Raw genomic sequence first — 23,833 nt, forward strand, 5'->3', positions numbered from 1 at the left:
AGTGTTGCACTACAGAAGCAGCAAAGATTAGAAAGATAATGACTTCAAAGACAAATATTCCAATAAAAAGAATAAAAGCAGGGGAGCTCTGCAAAGGTCAGTATCTGGTTTACACTGTGCTATGTACTTTGTGATGTGGTGATTTTCTTTTCTGCCAGCAGTAAGAGTCGTTTATCATGTCTGTGTAATGCTTGGAAATCCTCTGATGCGCTTCACTTTTAAGCAGGTAAATCTTCACCCGTCAACTTCATCACCGCAGGCCATTTTTCTGTGGAATTCTGTAGAAGCTCTTTTATCTGTGTCAAGTTTAAGAACATTTTTAATGCAGCTGTTATTTGTTTTAACGCTTTCACCTTACCTCTTTGTATTACTATGTGTAAAGACCTTACGTATTCACAAGAACGTTACGTCTGTACTGGTGCATGTAGATTCAGTCTGGTTAACAGAAATGTATAATCTTCCAGTGTAGATGCAAGAGCTTTTTCAAATTCTGCTCAACCACAATCAAGGGGGAAGGAAAGACAAATTTTATAATGTTTAGATTAAAAATGGTGCCTGTAGAGGGAAAACTGAGGGCACAGCGGGGAGTTGAAAATAGTTTGTAAGACTTTTTTTGATTTTGAGCAGAGTTTCCACATTAAATGGTGCATGACAAGGTATAGGACAAAAACAAGGAACAATTTCCCCCCAGACCCCACAGTTTCCTCCATCTTACATTTTCTTTTTGCTTTTAAATTCTAGGACGCAAGAGCAGGTTTGCATCCCACAGCAGCACTTCCATAAGTAATCAATCAAAAAGAAATACATGATGCAGTCATGACAGATAAAAAAAGCTGCAGTTGCTGATGTTAAAAGACTCCATCTTGTGAAATGACTCTGCAGTACCTCCACATTTGTTTGTAAAAGGCTTTTATACATCTTCTGTGCTTCTATTCATCCAAGCTACGTTTGAGTCAGTTTTTCTTGATTTCCCTCTCCATCTTTTCATGTTGCTCATTCCAGCTTGATTGGATCCGGATGACACATAACTCAAAGTGGAATGAAAGCACAACCGCTTCCATACCTGTCGTTTAATGCTTCCTGGCTTGACTTGGATAATAAAAAACTTACACTGAAGCAACCGGTGCTACAATAGCGTGTGACAGATCATGCTGCCACACTTATGAAGATCGGTTATGTGTGCACACAGCTGCAGAGCTGTAAAGCTCCCGGCTGGTAGCTGAAAACACCTGACAGATCGAAGCAGTCCACGCTCACTGCCATCTGTCATCACTGTAGCTGTAGATAGTAGCTCATGGAAACATGAAAAGGTTCAGGGGAAGCCAGACTCCAAGAAGTGCTAAAATTCAGTGTTGCTTATCAGATAAGTCTAAATGGTACTGTTTAAAAAAGATAAATAGTCTCCATTGTTATTTGGGAGGTGATATTTTACAAGTCAGGACATTGGGCTCAACCATTAGACTTTATGGTTGAGTGAGTTGCCTTGAAAACCAAGTTGTTTGCTTTGTCTTTTCATGATCTTGTGCCTCTGTCAAGGATTTAAATTTATTTATTTATTTTTTTTTTTACAGTTTTCTGTCGGATGTCTCTCCATCTTTTGCAGTTCAACATTTCCTTCTGGCAACGCCTCACACAATCTGGGTGGTCAGCCTTCATTGGCTGACTAATGGATGGCAGTAAAAGCCAGGACAAACTGCGGTGCTGCACACACGCATAAACACGGATGGAAGACGGCTCACGTGCATCACCATCAATCACTGATGCGCATTTAACCTCGTCGGAATGTGCGATGCCCACCCTACTGCAGCGGCCATCAGGCCGACAGCTCCCATGATGAGGGATGATGTTCTGGAGCTAACGAGCATGGTCCGTGTTGCTTCATCACGCCTGTCTGTTGACGACCTTCAGCCAAACTCACCAATGTACATTCACAAACAAAAGAGCAAACAAACTCAGGGCGGCATGAACACAGGCTTCCCCATCCATCCTCTTATCTTAGTTTTTCTCCTCTCAGCCCTCGAAATCATCCTGAATTAGTTGACTTCTCTGAGAGTCTCTGTGGCTAACAAGCACTCCTCGAAACTCTACTTCTCCCTCACTTTGTCTTTACTGTCCTCTCCACCTCCACTCTGCACATGCTGCTTCCCCGCTCAAATATCTGGACAGTGTAACGAGCCAGCTGCTTCTCAAGCAGCCTAGATTACAGTGGAGGAGGCCAATTCTTCTCTGCCTGGCATCCATATTGTAGCAGTGCTGCAATGGGACAGATTAAGACAAATTAGCTCCTGACTACTAGAAGGCTGGATTTGATGGAGCCTCATGGCATTGGGCAATTTATCACTTCTTCCTCTCCCTCTTTTTCTACATCTCTCACAGTTGAGGGCGGCGGATGAAAAGAAGAAGAAAAGCCAGAACAGTTGCTGAATTGTAAAACTAAATTGAGAAAGCTGGTATTTATGTCAGTTTTGTTGCCGCTGTTCTGTGAGACCAAAAAAACTTTGCTGTAGATGATATGGGAAACATAACATTTGGTCAAAAGGACTCTGAGAAAAATCAACTGTTTGACAACAGGAAATTGAACAAGCAGTGGAAGTGAGGACCAGATACACTGCCTACAAATGAAAATACATGCTGATCGATGCTGCACGATTCAAAATGTGTGATCAAAAAAAAGAGGCAAGCAGGGAAAGAGAGAAAATGTGCTCATTTTCAGCTTCAAGAGACAAGACAAAGAAATTAAAACATTTTGTTTTGTCAAACACTGACTGGTCACACTGCATCAAAACTACAAATGCAGGAGACGAAAAACACCTAAAAAAACATGGGAATGACAGGATTTCTTGTCGTCTTGCAATCCTGCGAGAACTAGGCTAATCTTCTCCAGTTTATTCTGAGATTTGACTGTGGAGTATAAACCCCTTAATATAGCAAATGGAGGGGAACTGGGCTAGCATCAAAGCTGGATCCAAGGCTTCAAGCTTTAAAGAGAGGAGACATAACTTACTATGTAAATGTATTCAATACTGAGAACTTAAAGGCTGCAGAGCATCCCCCCAACCCAGCTCACTTACATAACCACACCAACAAATGGGAATCTATTTCAAATCATCGTGGAATCAACTTTCAAATAGTCATCCTGAGTGAGGCAGAATCATAGAGCAAAACTCAACAATGTTTGCTGGAACAAAAGAAACCGTCGTGGTAAGAATTCAGCAATCAGTGGGGGGTTTTGTGCCAGGCAGTCAAACAGCATGTCAAGCATCATAACGCCGAAGGCTGCCTCTCTCCAAAAGCAATTTTTCTTTCTCTACAAAATAGTGCTTCCTTAGGCTGAGGTGGATATATAGGTCTTTTTTGCACTATCTACCATACTGTCCCATTATTTCCTCCCTGAGGCAGGAAACAAGTGGTCAATTCCCAGAATCCTGCAAGTAGTTCTTCTTTGTATCAGTAAACCGCTGCAGGAGATTCACTGTATTGTCAGAGTGAAGGCCTGTGGTAATAAATCGTGCTTTTCACCTCTTAAGATGTATCATGCCATTATTATATATCAAAGCTTGTGAATTAGATTAATTGTACAATACTTTAAATGCTGCTTAATTAATTATTTTCTCATCTTACAAATATCTACCTTGCTCACCTTTCTTGGTGAGCTGAATGTTTGCCTGCCGCCGCCCGTTGCCATTCTCCACGTAGCAGGAGTAGTTGCCCAGATCGGTCTCCTCCAGAGATTCGATGGTCAGAGAAATGGAAACCTCCTGCTCACCCAGGTGCTCCCGAATTGTCCTGCAGGGGTAGGACAGTTCACAGAATTAACTATCAAAGAGACATATGATTATGGATAACTTTCATGAAATTAATGATTTATTCATTAATTTTTTCCTTCAACTATAACTCAAAAGTTTTGGTTGAATATCTGACAGATTTAGCCACAGGACCTGATGCTGACCCAAAGCAAAAATTACTCCAAAACAATGCGTCTTTTAGATGTGTAAATAGACTCAATGTTTGCAGACTCATATTCACATTTTCTTTAGACAACAAATAAATGAATAAATAAATACAAAAATAATAAAAAATTTGTTTTGTTGCATCGTTCCCCAACTTTCAATCTGCATTTATCATTGATTGTATGGCCACTAGAAGGCAGCAGATCTATTTCAAACTAAGTTTAAAGAGCAAAAAGGGGACAATCATGTACAGCAGACACAGAACAACAGTACTACATTAACAGTATTAGGTATTAGGTAGTATAACTTAGTAGGACAGTATTTTCATGTTCTACTCAATTCAAGTGATTTAAGAGATCTTTGTCCAGCTGCCTATTTGTTGCTAACTTGATGCAGTTGATGGGAATTCATATTTGGAAACTGCTTAGAAAAGGCAGACACTAAAAACACTTCCTAAAAAGAAAATCAGTCCATTACTAAATAAGCTATTTATTTCTGTCTATCCAAGACTAACTTTAACCAACCAAAGTAAAAACCATCAAAGGAATGAGTTGGGTAATCCAACCCTTGAAAAGAGAAGCCTTCAGAGTTGTTCTTTGCTCTTCTATAAGTGAAGCAATTCCCTAAAGACCTGACATAACTGATGCTTTAGCAACACTTATTGTAGTCCCTCTTGGAGTCTTGAGTTAGGACACTGGCTGGTCTGAACTTGCCCACAAACCTGTAACTCAGAGTCTTGCAAGATGGATTATTTTGTTATTCGTCAAGGTTGCATTATTTAGCAAAGGAATTCTGAAGCAAGGTTTTGAAATAAAAGCATGTTGCCAGTTCATTAGAGGTAGTTTTTCTAATTGGAAACAAACAAGGGGAAATCGAATAAGAGTCTGGGATATCGTACCATATTTGGGCAGATATCAGTCAGTCACATGAATCATGATTTTATTTTTTGCTGTCTCAGACCAGAAACAGCTGGTGAGTCACACCATCTTAATCTCTGCCTGACCAGATGCAATCAACAAAAGGGTTCCCATGTGCTCCAATTTGCATCAAGTCTTCTGCTAAACAGGAAAAAAAATGCCTCAAGTGAGCAAATAAACACTATTTGCACATTATCCATTTATAGTTTCTAATTCACATTCTCCAAATACTAGCCAGCTTTTGTTTCAGATTTCGTGGGAGAATCCAGCTGTTGTATTGCAGGACTGTAGCTTTTCCAGCTGTGAAACCAAAATAAGCAAAATGCAGCAAATTTAAGCAAATGAATAGAACCGATGAGGATTTATCACTGCAACAAACACAGCATAATTCATTGATTACCACAGCTTTAATTGATATGCCACAATTAAATACTTATAGAAAGTAATAGCAAATAAAAATGGCTTCCCTAATTCACAAGGCCTGGCATAAATATGTCTGTTTAAATATGAGGCAGCACTAAGCGACTATGTAAACGGGGAAAATGGAAATTGGAAATGTTTTGGATGTTCACTCGAGCTTTGAGGTCATTTTTATCTAAGAGTGCCACATTCAGTAATAATTGCCTGCTCCCATAATTTTACTGCATTCATAGTAAGAAACAGATTTAGACAGTGTTCGCCTGCTCAGACCGAATAAATCTTGTACTTTTACGTGTTTGCCATCTGATTAAGACCCAGACAGATTAAACTGCCCTGGACTTGGGAGATGTCCTGGTGATGCTGAAAGGACAATTTGCTGCTTCAGCCAAAGACAAGTCTTGAATGTGATAGCGCCAGATGATGGACAGCATTTATCAGTTCATCAAGGAGGGAATCACAGCTTTATTAATGTTTGCACAAAGGTTTTTGGACTCCTGTTTGATACAACACACAACATACAAATTTTAACAACAAAGACTTCAAACAACCTTCCAAACAAGAAATCTAACGGCCTCATTATTGAATGTGAGGTGTGCTTCAAAGTAGTTTCTGACAGTTTGTATTCAACAAGTCTGATTGAGCAGGAAAAAAACCACAAGCGATAATAAAATATAAGATGAAATAATAATCACACTCAGAACATCAGAGAGCAGAAGTTGTGCTTTCAGTTTTGTAATGCAAGTGTTTGCAGCTATGAGTGCAGATTCCAAATAACAAAACCAGGTTAGTAGTAGAGAGGAGAGAGTATTCATATAATATGGATTTTTCACACTACAAAGTTCGCCTCAAGAATTTTCTGAGTTGTCTGCAGCAAGAACACGAAAATTCATAAATCCTTCACCTGGGATTACAAGCTTCCATCTGGGTTCTAAGACATTATCATAGATATGCTTTGCACTTTAAACTTCTGCACTGCAGTTTTAGCCCCATCTTCCTTCATGATAAATACGCAGGTGACTGCACCAGACAGACCCTGGGTTTAATTCCAAGCTTGATAATTTACTGACCTTTGTGTCAGTGTTTACTTTTCAGAGGTAACGTTTCACTCCATCAATAAAACAAAACTACATAAAGGTGGGAGCAGACTGTCCATGACTGACAAGAAGCCAACATAATGTGAGTCGTGACACATTCCCCCAAGAAAAGTGCTGCTCTGTTGACTCACTGAGGCTCTTGATGTTGATTGATTCTGAAATATTGGTATGAGGATAATAGCAGGACTGTCACGATACACTAAGGGGCTCCCTTTCACACAGCATTTTGTCAGGCTAGTTAGAGAGATAAAAGGCACTTTTGAAGTTTTTGTTATAAAAGAATTAGAAATCTGTATACTCTGTCACAATAAAAACAGCCCACACAAAAAGCATAGAGCACTGCTTTTACTATTTGACAGAGTGAGTGCATTAGAAGAGTACCATGATACATGTAAGCTTATTTTTTTCGCCCACTCAGCAGGATATCGTGTTCATTAGCAAAGAAAAAAAAAAGGATTTTCTATCCTCTTCATTATCAGGGCCTTTCTGATTTAAATGAGGAGAAAGAACTGTGTCATACTGTAGTTAAGTGGCTTCAGAGAGAAGCTTTGACATAGCTAACTAGCCATCAGGATGAGACACCTAGACATTCAAAATGTCCTAATGTTTAATACTTAAAAACAACAAGGTATTTTTCAGCTAGACTCCTCTATCAATGAGCCCAGCTGATATTTAGTCATATGTGGTTAAAACTACACTTTTTTTTCAGATAGTATGGTTGTAAAACAGGAAAGGTCAAGGATATTTGGATAAAGAGAACATGTTTAAAAAAAAAACATTTCAAACTATATAGTCCCTATCAATTCAAAAACATCTCTGTCACTGTGTGGAGTTCACTAGGTCTCACATTCAGTGAGTAGTTCATATCTGAAGTGGATTTCTATATCACACTCCCAGCTCAGGATAGAAATATCCAGCCTCCTCATCTTCCTCTCCAAATCATGCTGTTGCTAATAATAAAAAAAATCTCAACAGTAAAGAAAAAAACTGTGCTAACAATGTAATATTTTATATATCAACAAGGAAGTCAGACTTCTAATTTGTTCTAGCTTTTCTTTATAATTTTTTCCAGGTGGATGTTGGAATTTCTGATTTCCTTGTTGACTTGAATACTCCACAGCAGCTCCTGCATTACTAAAATAAACGCGCTAACTTGGGTAAAAAGTAGCACATGAAAACATCCATCCATCCATCCATCCGTCTGTCTGTCCATTTTCTATATCCGCTTAATCTGTCGGTCGGGTCGCCAGTCCATCACAGGGCCACACAGAGATGAACGAGACAAACAACCACATGCTCACACCTAACATGCATGTTTTTGGTCAGTGGGAGGAATAGTGGGAGTACCCGGAGAGAACATGCAAACTCCACACACCACTGTGCAGCCCCCCATGAAATCAACAGCTCTTAATTTCACACTTTAAAAACATAAATAAAACAGAGATGAATGTACTCACTGACTGACTGGCTGTCAGAATTATCTGTGGTGTGATGTTTTACCAACTTTGCCCAGTTCACCACATGACTTATGAGAAGACTGAGCCTAAAAGTACCAAATGTCTGTGGCTGATCGACAAATGAGGGAAATATAAGTATCTCAGCATAAAATTGAGAGTCAAGTATATTTTTATTGGCTGATGTGATGCAGTATGAGCTCTCAGGCTATTTACTGTATGCTCTGTTATACGGTATTAATGTGCTTCAAAGGTTATCAAGTACTACTGATCTCAAAAGATGCAGAACATGTGAAAGAGAGGGTCACTCCACACAGTAAAACACAACAAGGTAAATAGCGCTGGAAATTTGTGGTGTAAAAAGGAGCTGTTCTACTGCATCTGTGGTATTTTGGCCGTAGCATTTCATGAAGACCTCAGGAAGTTGTGTGAGCTTGTAAAAAAAAGGAAAGACTATTGAACATCTCATTTGAATTTACTGGAAAACATTTATGTGTGAATAAATATCCACAACAAATTCGAATGGTGTTGAGACACTTCAACAAATGGGTGAAACTTTTAATCAACCTTTTCTTTCATCGGAGCCACTCCCAACATGAAAGTAAATACAACTGATTCCCATTTCAGCACATAACCCATTCATAAATATAGTCTTTCCTAATGAGAAATGTCAATGGTTGAACTTGGAATTAATAAAAAAACAAAGAACCAAATCTAAACCTGGTCTCAGCCAAAAACTTTAAACTAGTGTCACATTTTTATCAGGGATTGATTTATGTAAAAATACTATTTTCTATTCATTCAGTTCATGATTAAGATCACAAATGTCATACCAGAGAACAAAGTTATCATTTCACATTTCTGCAAACCACAGACAACCAGTTCTTACCCTTAAGGTGCCACCCACAGCCGATTTATCAGCGGGTTCATTTTGTTGTCAGTTTCTACTACTGGGTAAAAGTGATGAAGAGGCCTGTTTCGAGCCAAACAATAACCTTTTGTAAGCACTACTGGGTGCTTTAAGCTACCAAGTAATTATGGGTAAGGAAGAGCAAAGTAAGTAAGTACATTAATAAAGCCGACTCAAACAGCAAGTGTAAAAATGACAAAAAGTACATGAGAAGAAAAAAAAAACATGGTAGTAGACTGGTCTCAAACACAGGTCGTAGGATTTAAAACCTCCAACCTAACCTTCCTCCACCCTTTCAACCTCCTTGTACAAATCTTTCATAAGAAAGACAATTCAGTGTTTGCTGTCCATGTGTAATATTGCTACACCTTGTGTGTCAACTTTTGACAGAATGTCAATATTTAACACAATTATCAAGCAGCAACAAAACCTGAATTAGGATGTGGTCACGGAGAGGGGTTGGGTGTGTGTGGGGGGTTTGTGAAAACAACTCTTTCACTGGTGGAGCTATGCATGCTCATCGTTTATTGCATTTGTTCAACCTCAATGTCAGCTACCTCTTTAGGTAACATTTTAATCTGGTGCCTAGACCAATAAAAACTGGTTAAAACTTGAGACAAGAGAACAACAAGGAAACAATGGTGGCAAAAAGAGCAGGATCTCTCCTGCTGGGCTGCAAAAGCTGGGTGTATGAGCATTTAATCTTTTTAAGGCTGCAAAAATCGCTTCTATTTCAAGCCCCTGTTTAATGATGCATGGGGCTAATAGTGCGAAAAGGTGTGGGGGCCACTTGGGCATTCATCCGCTGCTTGCCGCAGGGCATTTGAATATAAAAACTCATCTAATTCTTGCTGATCAATGAGCAAACTAAACAAAGCAGATTGTGAAGTGCTGGGGATATAAAAACTAACTACAATACAACCACTGCTGCCATGGCAATGCTTTACATTAGCTTTACAAAGTGCTGCTAATAACCGGTATCCCACAGAAAATATCACTCTGCACTGAAATTTCTTTTATTGACTGTACACAAAGAAGAACCATTACAGTACATGCAATTATTTTGTACGATGTACTAGCTGCTTTATAAAAAATAATAAAGTACTTCTAGAGCTCAGCTTTTGCAGAGGAAAAAAAGGTTACTTTCTGGAGTTGGGGTGTGTAAGTACTGCATGCCTGTGAGGAGGAGAATAACTTAGGCTTTCCTTTTTAATTCCCGTGAGCTCATCATTCTCCCTTGCATGGCCAGTCAGGCAGAGACATGTGGCTTCACAAGGTTGGGATATAGATCCATGCTGATGGCTTTTTAAAGAGTTGGCACTGGTGTGTGACTCAACATAGACAAAGCTGGCGCTATTTGGGAGCTGGCGAAAAAGAAAAAAAATTGCAGCAAAACTCATATTGATCAATCGTGTCTGGGAAAGTCTTGAGTGGAGAAATATGTGATATGTGGGCTCCTGGAAAAGAGGAGGCAGGGACACATCCACGCAAACATATGGCAAGTGATGCGTTTAAAGGTCAAAGACCATGGTTACATTTTTCTGTGGCACTGAATGGAGATGGAAGCACATCGGGAGTCTTAAGGTTGTTGTACCACAATGAGACATGTAAAAAAACATGCATCAAGCCCATCAAATCAGATGATGGGACCACATGTTTTGGAAATTATCTCATGAGTGAAAACCCACACCATGGCTTTATTCAAATGTGAGCAAATCTCATATGTTAATTTTCAACCTTTTATTGGACAAGCATACCTTCTTTGAGGCTTTGAAGCTCCTGTTATCACATCCAAACACTGTGACACATCTCTGCTTGATCTTTTCTGGTGCAGTCTCTTCCTGTGACACCTCACCTTCTGTGATGTACCATGTTTTCACGCTGTTCTTTTTGTCTAAACGTCTTGCTGGTTGCTTGATCATTCCCTTTTTCCCTGCTGTTTGCACTTCAGCCGACTGCACGCCAAAGGTTGATTTGAATCAGATCAGAGCCAACTCAAAATATGAAATTTTAAACAATGACACATCCCCCAGTAGGCAACAGCGCGGAGCTGGAATGGATGTACCGCACTGTTGCATCAGTTAGTGGTAAGAGTGCTCTGCTTTTCAAAGCGTCTAAACTTTAGAGGATGCAGGCCAAAGAGTGATGTTCAGCGTGGACAGATGTAGCTTCATCTCATTCTGTATGTGCATACTGAGATGTGTAAACCTTCACTCAAGATTTCTGATAGTGGCATATCTGGTAAAAATGTATGTGTCTTAAATGGAAATTGGTGGTATGACAGAAAGGACTGCTGGAAAACAGAAAAATATGTGTCTAATAGCCTTTGAATGCACGCACATGCCCCGTTGCAGGGAGGGAGAAATGATTTTGGACGGAAATATAGGCTGCTGTGCTAACCCTGTTGCTTCATGAGCCTGACCTGTAATAAAACGGAGAAATGGAAAACAAGCATGCTGAGTCTTTATCGAGTTGAAGGTCAGACAGTATGTGATAAAAGTGCATATGTGTAAAAAACTAACAAGTGATATAAGAGTATGAGAAATAACATTTAAGGTATCTCTGGCCTTAAAGAAGTGCGATGAGAACAAGCTTCTTCTCCTCTGATGGAAGAGTTGGACTTTTTGCTGAGAGGATCAATGCACTAACTCCTCTAAAACTCACTAATTAACAAAATTGATTCGAACATTTGTGACAGTTTTTGTCACTAAATTTTCTAATTTTTTCCAACAAAGTAATCCATTTATAAATGGAGAGAATCATTAGCAGGTCAAGGCATGAGGAAAACAGTCATTAGTTGCAGCTCGATTTCAGTTAAAAACAAGCCTCACCTTTAAGGAATCACAACAGTCAAATCCTGCTTTGACCCAAATGCTCAAATAATAATACTGCAAACCTTTAAATATTTCAAACACCTACATTCTTTCACTTAAACTCAATGCATGGATTTATTTGTACTTTTACAGTTTAGTATTCACCTTTTTACTTTAGGCTAAATACTTTTTTTTTACCGATCGAGATGCAGCTATCCATCTAGTTTATTTATTCCTTTACTTATTTCTACTTTGCAGAATGTGGACAGTCGCAGACATAGCCAAACAAATTATTTTGATATCAACTACTTTGTGTAATTATAGTATGAGAAACAAATAGAGAGAGATTCTGAATCAACAATGCGGCTAATGAGCGAACTTGTGGCCTTTACAGATTTTCAGAAAAAGTATGAAATGCCAAGTGTGTGTGTGTGTGTGTGTGTGTGTTTGTGTGTGAGGGTGTTTGGGGGTGGGGTGGGGGGCTTTGCGCTGTACTCTCTATATTTAGCTTGTTTTTTGTCCTTTTCAAATCACATTCCTGCGAATAAGTATTAAATAACATCACTTTCAGATCATGCAACAAAACTTAAGTTTAACGGTGTTCTCGACTGAAGTGGTTTATATCGACATTCGTTCTACAAATTGTTTTCATAATACAACATCTCTGAATACAAGTTGCTACAATTTAACATCTTGACTGTAAATCATAAGTATATATAATGTTATGATAACTCATTCTGGACACTGTTTTATACACCCTTCATGCTTTATACTTTAACAAAGAGCCAACATCAATAAAACCTCCAGGTAAGGTCCTTGTTCTAAGTCACTAACTCCACCTTCAGATTTTATACTAATTATATTTTATATTCCCATGTCAACATAGTTGAAATTAATTTGTCAGGGTGAGCTCATCCAGTGCAAGCAAAGAAACCAATCACTCATAATCCTAAGAACTTCAATAAAGGCAATCCGATATCACATATCTCATCCAAAACTTTCATATCATTTTATCAATGGAGGGTTATATATACATATATATACCTACATACAATAAAATACAATAAAACAAAAACATACAGCCTAATACCCAAACAGGGTTTTAGAATCAGTACCAATATCATCTGATGAAGGTACTTCAAAAGCAAAGACAACCTGCTCATTTTAAAATCTTACTCAGCGGCCTCTAGAGAAACATTAAGATTATACGAAGGTGAAGAGCTTCAGCATATGGGCTTCTCTGAAACATAGTTGTTTTTATCTGAATAGATTTTGGTCTTCAGTGACTGTGGGAATATTTAAAAGGGCCGATAGCTTGGTGAGAAAAATCTTTTAAAAACTTTCGGTCTTTTTGTTGAAGTCTAGCTTTACACTTCAGATTTCTGTATAAGGTCGAAGGTCAGACCCACTGATCTCGATGCAGCCAACAGCACCTATTTAATGGTATTCGATCCTCTCCTCGACTACTTTAAAAGTTGATGCAAAAGTAAGGTTGCTCTCCACTAATGTATGATAAAACAATTCAAAACCCATACATCCCATTTTTTGAGTCGTCTTAAAAAGAAAAGTGTCTAATGGGCTTTCTTTAAAACAATAGTTGCACAGTATCCACATCTGGGGATTTAAAGCTGTTTCACTTCTATGTTGTTGATAGTCGAGGGAAGAGCCTCCTGGCTCCTCCTGTTTAGTCTTTTTTTTTTTTAAATCAACTTAAAGCTGCACCTTCTCTGTTAAAAATAAATCAAGGACCCAATGAAATAGAGATTGCTCAACCCCCAGATAAACAACCTATAATACAACATGTATGGGAGAATAGTATGAAATTCAGAAGTTAAATCAACAAACAGACAGTGCATAGCTACCAGGAGCCTCTAGCTGTTGAACTGAATGCAGGCACAGAGAAACAACATTATTGGCTGACCTATTTGCTCGATGAGCAAACTGATAAGGCTCCAGAGCCGGTCTGGAAAGATAATTAGAAAACAGATTTTTAAAAATGTTTTTTTTAATTTTAACAGATATTGAAGCAAAAGGTCAATAGTCATTCAAGCAGGCAGGATTAGAACAATCATACCAACTGCCTTAAACTACCAAATCAAATCTGAAAACACCTTTCATCGTGGCACAAATGTCAGTCTGTACTGAGCAGTGCTGAGATTGCAGCACTAATGCACTGAAGTAGTATTGTTGGACCTTGTAAGCACCCTGATTTCCCAGGAATATATCTGTTGGAGCAATAATTGGAGTTAGAAAATGAACTGAAATTTCACACTTGAATTGCTGCCCAAAAGGGCGCTCGGTGTCCGTACACCAGGGACTGAAACTTCTCCCTATTTAAAACTTTAGCAGCGCGGCCTTTATATCTATTCTGTGCTTTGACTAACCTCACAGATGTATGAAATCTTGTTCTGCAACCACAAAATTTTGCATCAACCAAGAATCTCAGTGGTGAAATCTAGAGCCAAAAGCTCCATTTCATGTATTACAGGGAGTCCTTCAGGGAATACTCCTGTGTGATTAATTTCCATTTCAAAGCTAAAAGCTCATGGAATGATGTCAGGAAAAGGGTTTGAAGTGGTGCACATTCAAATGGGAGCAAAAAATAAAATAAATAAATAACACTCAGAGGGAGACAGCCTCACGCAGCAGTGGCACAAAACAAAAATATATGTTTCAAACACTTGAATGTGGGCTCCCACTACATGCATGCGAGCCTCTTCACTTCTCCGCCTGCACACACACATTAACTCACTTTCAAAGTAGCTCAGGGTCACACTTTTGATTTTGTCGCTTGTCACTTCTTTTGACTATCACATGAAAGCAGGTTTCTAACTGATCGTGGTGCACTCCTTAGTATTCTTCATTCTCATCTTTATTACACCACCTACCCAATTCCGCCACCTGCCACCACCACCCCCTTAAATCCTGTAGGCTCTAATTGGCCCAGTGTCCTTCACAACAGAGAATGGCGCTAAGAGCTGCACGGAGCGTGCTAGCAGGCTAATAGAGACGTCTCGAAATGCCAGGTCACCGACTGGGCTGCTAACTCTCCTCCCAGCCTTGTCATGCAGCTTACAGTTAACCTTTTCATTAGACGGCATTTGTCGACAACAGGGATTTTCTAGTCATACGTGTGGGCTGTCAAAGGAGTACAGAGGGGCAGGACATGAAAGGATGTGGGATGTGTTTATTTCAGTGTAGGCACAGCAGCAAACATGTCCATCTCCCAAAAAAGTTATGTTGAAAACTCAGAGGAGTTAACTTATTCTTCCCTTGATGCCAATAGTAATCCAGAAAATTAATAATTCAGTTTGTTTACATCAATCCTAACTAGTTATATAGTAGGTTTTAGTCTTCATTTAACTGTTAGTGTCTAACATCTGATGTTGCCCTCATCATTTAACTAACCTACAGGCATTTATGAGCTCTGTGAAGTTACTGCTGGTATGTCATTTAGTCTCATAAGTTGGACACACATAAAGAGGTACGTGTAAAGTGATACAAACATATAGAATTGTATCCATGAGCTAAAAACTTGTCACCACTTCTCCCTTTTACAAAGTCTGATATCAACGAGGTCAAATCTGATGAGAAAAGGAGCGTGCATTTGTCACAGCCATGCTTTCCTGGGACTGCAGCTGTGCTCGGAAAGAAGAAACACTAAGTCATGAGAAAGAATAAGAAGAGCTCAAGGAAACAAACAAGGTGGCATCACAAGCTAACGTGTGAAAGTCATTTTGAATATCAGATTCAAAATGCACAGAGACTGAACTACAGGGAAATCCATAAGCCTAATCAGCACTGTGTGAAATCTCTAGCTGAGGGCCTTAGTGTTACAGTTATTCATTTATAAGGAAACGTTGTGCACTCCAGCTTCAAACAGAAACCTAGAACCGGATATCTCAAAAGCTGGCCAAATCTATGCATGGCTGGATATGACTAAAGGAGGATCAGATCCGTGTGAATTTATTTCCGTACTCGTTAAAATGGATACACTTTTATAACCTTTGTCTTATTTTCCGAACGCCCTGGTGATGACAGGAGAGGAAAGAAAACACATTCTTGAAGACTTTCTTCATTGCTAAGGCTCAAGAAGTTTTTGTGTTGCTTACATTGTTCTCATTATTTGGGACACAGTGACCTCCCCTAAGCACAAATAGATTACATTCTGTTACAAAATATCTCCATTTTTAAATGTAATCTTTCCCACTTAGATGTCTGTGAGGGTATTTATTCAGTAGAAGTTTTATATTACTCTTCTTCAGAAAAACTGGTAAAACTGTGCTCAAACCTCATGTGATAATGTGATGAGTATAAATCTATGTGAGCAAAAGTGACATATATTAAATAAACCACCCTTGCCTGTGTCTAATCGGAGATGGTTAAGTGGTTATAAGCTGCTAACAGGTGTAATACCCACTGTTTCACATATGCCGTCTCAGAGATCATCATGATGACTATTGATTATCCACTTTCGTCTAACCTTCACTGCCTCATCTTGGAGGTGGGAGTGTGTGTGGGTGTGGGTGTGTTGGGGGGGGGGGGGGGGGGGGGGGGGGGTAGGTACAGACTGATTCTGGACTTGTCAGTCCACAAAATAGGGAAACTGTGACCTTTTTTCAGATGACCTGTAATAAAATGCAGATAAACTACTCTGCAATCACTGTGTGATCCACCACTCAACAGTAATATAAGCACGGTGTGGTGCATCCCACTGACAGTACTGTAAGAATCAAGTATAAACTGGTTTAAACTGCTAATATTCAGTGTTGTAATTCTGTAATTTAGTGGCATATCTAAGAAACAATCAAGTCAAGAGTTAGAGCATCCACTATTATAATTAGCTATCCTTTAACAAAGGCAAATGTTGTCTCTTGTAGAGAGTTATTGGTTTATCTTGTCTTTTCAGTCTTGAGCAACATTATCATTCATCCAACACGATGCAACATGGCCAGAGACATGTTGCTTTTGTCAGGCAATCTGAATGCAACAAAGGCATTTACATTGTACTATTGATTCTGGAAAAAACAGACCAGTTTCCAGTGATGAGTGTGAGCAACATGATGAAGGTTTCCCAAATAAAAGCGTCATGTTGCTGCTACGACTGTCACAGCTGAAGGAGGAATTCCTGAGCTTTGCATAGATATTGTACATGATAAAGAATGCATGGGTGTCTGCATTATTAAACAGCTAAATAAAGCATTCATGAATATCATTTAGATGGGATGCTAGTGCAAGGTACCCTTTGTTGTGTGGAGTGTTGATGTGTGGTCCCACAGCTGTAGTAACTAGGTTTAATAGACGTTTACCAGTTTAGCCCTGTGACCTTTGCTGCTTTTGAAGGGATCAGAGGTACCCAATGGATTTGTTCTGAACTTTACTTCAAGCTTTTCTATTAAATTAACAAGACTGATAATATTCATATCAACAAATTAAAGTACTTAGTGTTTAGTTTATGTGCTCTTTTTGGTAACTTCCCAAACTCAGGCTGTGGCAAAACTTTGTGTCTTAAATTGTTATCTCCTCTGAGAAGTGGCAAAACCAGGCCAGAAACTTAAGATCTTACTTGATGTCGCTTTCTTGAACTCGCTCCTCATCTAGATCTTCAATAAACTTATCCCCCTTCATCCAGTAGATAAGTGGACTGACGTCTCCGCTGTATCCAAAGAACGCTCTGCACGTCAGGTTGACAGGACTTCCTGTGGGAGAAGGGCGAAAGGATATGAGAGAACACCTGCTTTAATCTACATGTCTGGTGAGGATATTAAAGTCATTTAAGAATATGGATCTAATCATAGATCTGGTGTTTGCATGCACCATTAGTCATACAAACATCCTACGCAGAAAAACAAAAAACTATTGTTTTTGCGCAGATTAAACAGGTCTGTGGCATTCTACCAAGCAGCTGAAAACAATCAGAAACATGTTATCAAAAATGCAGAAGATCAATGTTCTTTTTTTTATGTTGTGCGTCAGAAGTAGTGGATATCTGGTAATGTCTGTCTCAAAAAGCACCGGCCTATAACATCTCAATTTATCAAACCTACTCCCCGTCAAAAGTCACATCCCTAATTCTATCAATTTCTAAACAGTTTGCAGTTCTCCAGAGTTGCCATCTTAAACCATCACAGACCTTTCAAATTATCTGCCACTCTTGAACCATGCCAACTTTTTAACACCTCCATAAAAGCTCAACTTCTCAAAAGTCTTTTTTTTTGCACGATCCTATTTTTAAATAGGAATCAATGCATTTTGCAGTTAGTACTTTGGAAAAGGTTAAATTCAGAAACACAGCACTCTTTCTATTTGGCTATAGTTTGCACTGTGCACGAAAATATATAACTAATGTAAAACTTACAGTATATCATTTCTTTCAGCCCTTTTTCTGAGCACCTTAATTAGGTATTCTGCATATCATTCAGTTATTCTTGTGATGACGAGATGATGTTTGCCCCTTTAGATATGTGGATCTGAAGTGGTGTTTAAGCCAAGCCTTACTCACTTCACGACGTCTATTACAGCATTTAATGTGGGTTAGAAATTAATTGTGGATTGAAGGTTATTTGCAACATCTGGTTTCAAATAGATGGAATTAAGTGAAAGTAAGTTCCAGAAAGTGGTTCAGAAAAAGGAATCGACTGAAAACGCCAACTGAATTTCTAAATTAAAGCAGCTTCTTTAAATGCAGAGATGCAGAGCTGATTGTGAAAGAGCACTAGTTTTGAAAGAAAGTTTGTTTAGAAGAAGAGAGTGATCAGTATAAATACAGGAGTGGGTCAAAATTTTAAATGATTAATTACTTTTAAATTAATTGGTCTGTCCAAACTTTTGTTAGGTACTGTACAAGCTGTGCAGATCAATTCAAACTAGCTTGTGAGGAAGCAGCATTTTTGAAGCATTACTTTATGGAGTTGTAGCTGAATATACACATACAGCAGACACACGCTAACAATAGTATGAATTTAATCCAACATTCACTCCACTTTTTGATCTCCACAAATGACCCCAAAGTAGTTCTTCAGCCATGCTAAAGCTCTGATTTCTTGTCTAGCGAGAATGTGTACCTGCCTCTGTTCTAGATGTTTTGTTTATTATTGTCAAAGCTCTTTTGCTGAAAAGAGGTGTATGCTGAGAACAACTTTGATATAAATGCTGATACTGAGCTAAACAGTCAGGCGGTTAAACCAAAATAAGGCACTCCAAGATGCTAAAGCCCTTAGAGCTGAGCAGTGGCATAATTAGATGAAAAATCCTGGGTATATGTGAGCAAAAGTGACATATATTAAATAAACCACCCTAAACACCTCTCCCTTATTACACAACACTTGAATCCAGTTGTGAGGAAATAACATAGATTAGTGCACAGGACTCTAAAATAAATAATCCTTGATGCAGTTTAATTAAATCCCACTTCTAACACTGAAATGTTATAGAAAGAACTATGATGATCAGATGAGCTTCTAGCAAAGCTAAATATTCTGCCTTTAACACAGATACATCTTCAATGAATGTCAGTATTTGTAGAACTTTGGCTGTCAACTTAAATCACGAAGAAATAATGAGAACAAGAACTACTGGACTTACTTAGTAAATAGTAAAGCTAAAATGCAGCATCACTGCAGATCTGGAAACACATCAGCTGAGACAGCAGCGGATCGTAGAAGGTTGAGGGCTGCACACCAACTCAGACAAGCAACGTTTTAGGAGTAACTACAGTAATCAGCGGAGACTTGGTGGATTGATGTTGTGCAGAGCCAAGGTGAAAGAGAATTGGTCATTTCCAGCAGTGCCCACCCCATTTTCCCCCTGGTAGTTTAAAAACTTTTATCAGAAACATCTGTGATCAACAGATACACTGCCGCAACAACCAGCTGTAGTTTCTCCCTCCCCTGCTGGTGCGCTCACACTGTACTATTGTACATTGATGGTTGAATCCTTGCAGGACAAACATACCACAAAAATGTAAGTTGCACAGTTTAACAATGTTGGTGCACAGATGGAAGGTGATCAAAATTATATCTACAGACTATGAATGTTATTTCCCATCTAAGCAGATTGACTGAGACAAGCTCCATTTGATCGTTAGTTTAGTTAATTTGGGCTGATCTGAAATCTGTCGTCAGCAGAAATGCCCCCAGCGTCTGAGAGTAGAGAGTGCCGCTCATTTTCCTTTGATTTTGAGATTTAATTTTATTAACTTTGTGATTGTGTTAATCATTCATGTTTGGCTGGGAGGGTAACATATTTTCCTGTAATAAGGGAAACTCAAAATGGAGATTTTTTTTCTGCTATTCTCACACTTTAAAGACAATGTATGTGCCGTTATTTCAGCTGTAATCTTCCACATTTTAAAGCAACTTAATGCTTCCAACAGTCCATGGCCTACTAACACACCACAAGAAAAACAGTGGAAGTGCACTTACAGGTACTGCTACCTGCAGAGTGTTGCAGCAACGATGACAATGCTTATCAATTTAGATGCCATTGCTACCTATTTTGGCATACTTCTGTCATATCAGACAGAATTAGGACAGACTTTTAGAGATGACCAAAACCACACACATAAAGGGATAAGAAAGTGCACAGAAAAGACAAACCAATGGATAAACCCCTTCTGTCACATGAGCAGGAGTTCCTCTCCCGAGTCTGCTCATTTTGAATGCATGGCCTCTGTGACTGGAGACAGATAATCCCTCTTTAAAACCCATTTTCTCTCTCTCATTTGGATTAGAGACCTTTAACTCTTTTTCATACTTATCACACATATGCTACAACCAGTGGCACGTCCATAAATGTGTGGCATGTGCTGGGACAAGAGTGGGGACAAAAAGATCCACATCAAAGTAGGAGAATGACTCATCCATAAAAAACTGCTGATGATCAAGGAGGCTCTGTCATTTGTGGGTCCCGGAGGGCAAAAAGGTGATTCAGCATCTCTTCATTAGCTCTACTTGCTCATTGGCCTTGTGGCGACAACTCAGAAGTCTGCGAGATGGGAGATAACTGTGGCATATAATTGGGCACTTGCTAGTTCAAAGATAATAGGGACTTTATTTTACCAAGGCCTGCTCTAATTTGGCCCTCTAGTGCAGTATAACATGCTCAGATGATAGCTGTACTGTTAACAGGGAAAATCTGGTTTGGAATTGAAAGAAAAAAAAAACCCGCACTGAAGAACAGTTTTGAATTTTGTCTCACGGCTCAGCAAAAATATTGTCTACAGCTGAGAGATGAGGGTTGTGCATGTTGTGTATGAGTGTGAAAGTAAAACAGATGGAGAGAATTGGTTGAGTTTTGAGAAGGCTGGAATGTGTCCTGGACCACACACACGTATCACATTGCTCTGCCTCTCAATTCCACCAGGGGTCTCTGTGGTGCTACAAAGCATGAGAGTCAGAGTGCAGGAGGAGCTCATAAAAACAATAATACCAAAAACATAAAACACACTATTTTGACAGGTGCAAAGAACAGGAAAAAGAAACATGGATACTTCAGCGTGCCACCTCTAATGTCAAGAGGCTTCACTCCTGGATCCAAACAGCATGTTGTGTTGTAGCATTGACTGATCCATTGCTGTTCTGACAGCAGCTCCAGTGTTCGTCTCCAAGACTTACAAGAGGCTCCTCGTGCATATGGCTGCATGTTATTCCCTTAACGATGGCGTGTTAATTTGTGCCGGCTTAACTGTGAGCAGCTAAGACTGCAGAGGCAGAGGTAATGTGCTCAGTCTGGGAAATGCATAAACAGCCATGCAAGGATTTAAGCATACTGATCTTAACATTTAAATCCCAACCTCTGGTCTTGGTCAGAGGGGTAAAGTGAGTCTTAATGCGATTGTCTCCTCTCTCTTATCTCGCTGCGCCCTAGAGCATCTCTCTCCATCGCTGTGGCTGCAGGACGGAGACGTCAGCAAAGATTCCCATGGCTAAGCAGACAGGCTGGAAGCCATGAAACCATGAAAGACCACAAAGGAGCAGGAAAATAGTAAGAGGTTCACAGAGTCAGACAGAGAAAGCAGGCATGGATGCATATCTGCACATGAGTGCATGTGACACGGGTATAGCATGAGAGAGAAAAACCATATGGACACGTCCGTGCCGATGAGAAGAAGAAAACAAGAAGAGCTTCAATGAGGAATCGCACACATGGGAGAAAACAAACTACTCTCCGTGCCAGAATGAAAGGCTTCAAACTCTGAGTGAAGAGAGTATAGCCCTTACTCGCTGAAGATTACATAGATTATAGATCGCATCTGCATGCAGCATGTACACCATCCATGCTGAGTAAATCCACCAGCATTTCCCACTCTGATCCAAACAATCAAACTCTTAAATAGGGAAGCATTTCTTTTTCCCTTTTCTTTTTTCAGCTATGAATAAATTAAACCCTGCAGCTAGAATGGAAATAAAGAGAAGAAACTAAGCTTTTCAGAATTTTTTTCTTTCTTTTTTTGGTGAGGGCATGTGTAATAACAGCAGTGTGAAGACACAGAACTTTAATGTTTTGGGAGAAATGGGAAGCGCATTTGGAGCAGGCAATTAAAGATAAATAATGCTACACATGAACAGCAAACTCTTCAGATTACCAGTAATCAACAAGCAAGTTGGAATTTTCTGGAATAGCTTTTATATTTTGCTGACAACTTAAAATTCTCAGGGCATTTTCAAACCCTGTGCAATTTTTCCTAAGTCTTGACATTTTGGAGACAGTAGCTGACAAAAACCCGATCACCACATTGTCTATTCAGGCGCTGTTCTGCAATTTCCTGAACTGAACCCCATGGATGAGAACATCTCAAAACATTTGAAGACAAGTCATATTTCCATGAAAACTGGGTATGATAACTTCATGCCCTTACATGGGTCATGTAAAATGATCAAAAGCTGAATTTCATTTTCAGTAACTAAAACACATGACCTCTAAACTTTGAACACAACCGACTCTGTCCTCATTGTTCTGCAGATTAAACTTTACCAAACAGCGCAAAAAAAAAAAAAACAGAAGAGAAGAGAAAAAAACCCCCAAAACAACAAAGATGGAATTAAAAGCAAAAAGACAAAACACAATATTCCAGCAATACACCAGTGTCCAGGTCTTAAATTAAAGTAAGTGAACAACACTCGCTCATTGATGTCACACCTCTCCCTTATTACCACACCCTTCCGTTTGCTGCTTTATAAAGCTTCTAGAAATATGAAATGACAAAACAAGAAAAGTTGAAATTATATGTGTGCATTGTTCCTGGAAATTTGAAATGACAACATTCTACTATGGGAACTCGGTTGCAAACCGACAGCAACCTTGAGACCTAAATGGGTAAGAAAATCCATGCAAAAGAGCATAAAATGTACTCTGCAGGCTCAGACATCGAATAGTAGCTTCTCTATCAATTTGAGACCAATTAGCACACATTCCAAAATGTTCCAGGGTAAACCATAAAATGCATTATTCTAACCATGAAAGGCCTCTCCAGTTTTATTTTGGGCAAGATAAGCAGCAAAGCCAAAACCTCTTCACAAAAAATGGAACATCCTGGTCTCTACTCAAATGAACTTGTCCTGTAGCTTGTAATATTTCACGGGCTCTGAATAAATGTAAAAGCATTGGTGTTATCTGCTCCTGCACAAAATTCAGGCAGTGAAGGGTTACAGCAGTGACAAAGCACTGTAATTGTGGCGGCTGGGTTCCCACTCACAGCGGCACTACCAGATGTGGCAGTTTAATTGTCACTCTGTTCAGCTTCCACTTTGTTTTGCTTATTCAGACCAAGCTTCTCCAATCACGCATTTTAAGGCAGCCATTGACCGTGCTTGGCTCACTAGTCATTTAGCCACGTTCCCCTCTCGAATGGTCAATCTGCTGTTATTCACACTTGGCATTTCACCTCATTATCACTGAGCAGGCGAGCTGCTGCTGCTGCTACCTTAATTATTGAAGGTAAAGCCAATATTAAGAGACAATACAACGTTAATGCTGTTTTTCTGACCTTCATAAGCTTGTTGACATATGGCAATCATAACAGGAAACGCTCCATTATGCGTTGTGAAATTACAATTTTCTCTGCCTGGTGTAACTTTTGCTGGGAACAAGCTGTGTCTGAAAATTAAATAAGGTATTACTGTTGAATATTACAGGGCAGTGGGGAACAAACAAGCAGGGGCTTTGGTAATAACAAGTCCAATTCAAGCGTTGTAGGAACAGAGGATGACATTTGCAAAGATCAACACCCACATTCTGCATTGATGTTCTCACAATACAACCTTCCTCAGCACAAA

General features: G+C 39.2%; 1 protein-coding gene across 2 annotated transcripts in view; it reads right to left on the reverse strand.

Annotated features, from left to right (window-relative positions):
* LOC140272433 (interleukin-1 receptor accessory protein-like 1) overlaps nt 1-23,833 on the reverse strand; it is a 237,750-nt gene that overhangs the window by 17,333 nt on the left and 196,584 nt on the right. For both annotated transcript variants that reach the window (XM_072368001.1, XM_072367923.1), the window contains exons 7-8: nt 17,125-17,257; nt 3,641-3,786 (exon numbers count right to left, since the gene is read on the reverse strand). In XM_072368001.1, coding sequence (XP_072224102.1) covers nt 3,641-3,786; nt 17,125-17,257 — 279 coding nt within the window. The remainder of the gene's footprint in view (nt 1-3,640; nt 3,787-17,124; nt 17,258-23,833) is intronic.

This window comes from Leuresthes tenuis, unplaced genomic scaffold, assembly GCF_036924035.1.
Source record: "Leuresthes tenuis unplaced genomic scaffold, fLeuTen1.0.hap1 SCAF_1, whole genome shotgun sequence".
NCBI lineage: Eukaryota > Metazoa > Chordata > Actinopteri > Atheriniformes > Atherinopsidae > Leuresthes > Leuresthes tenuis.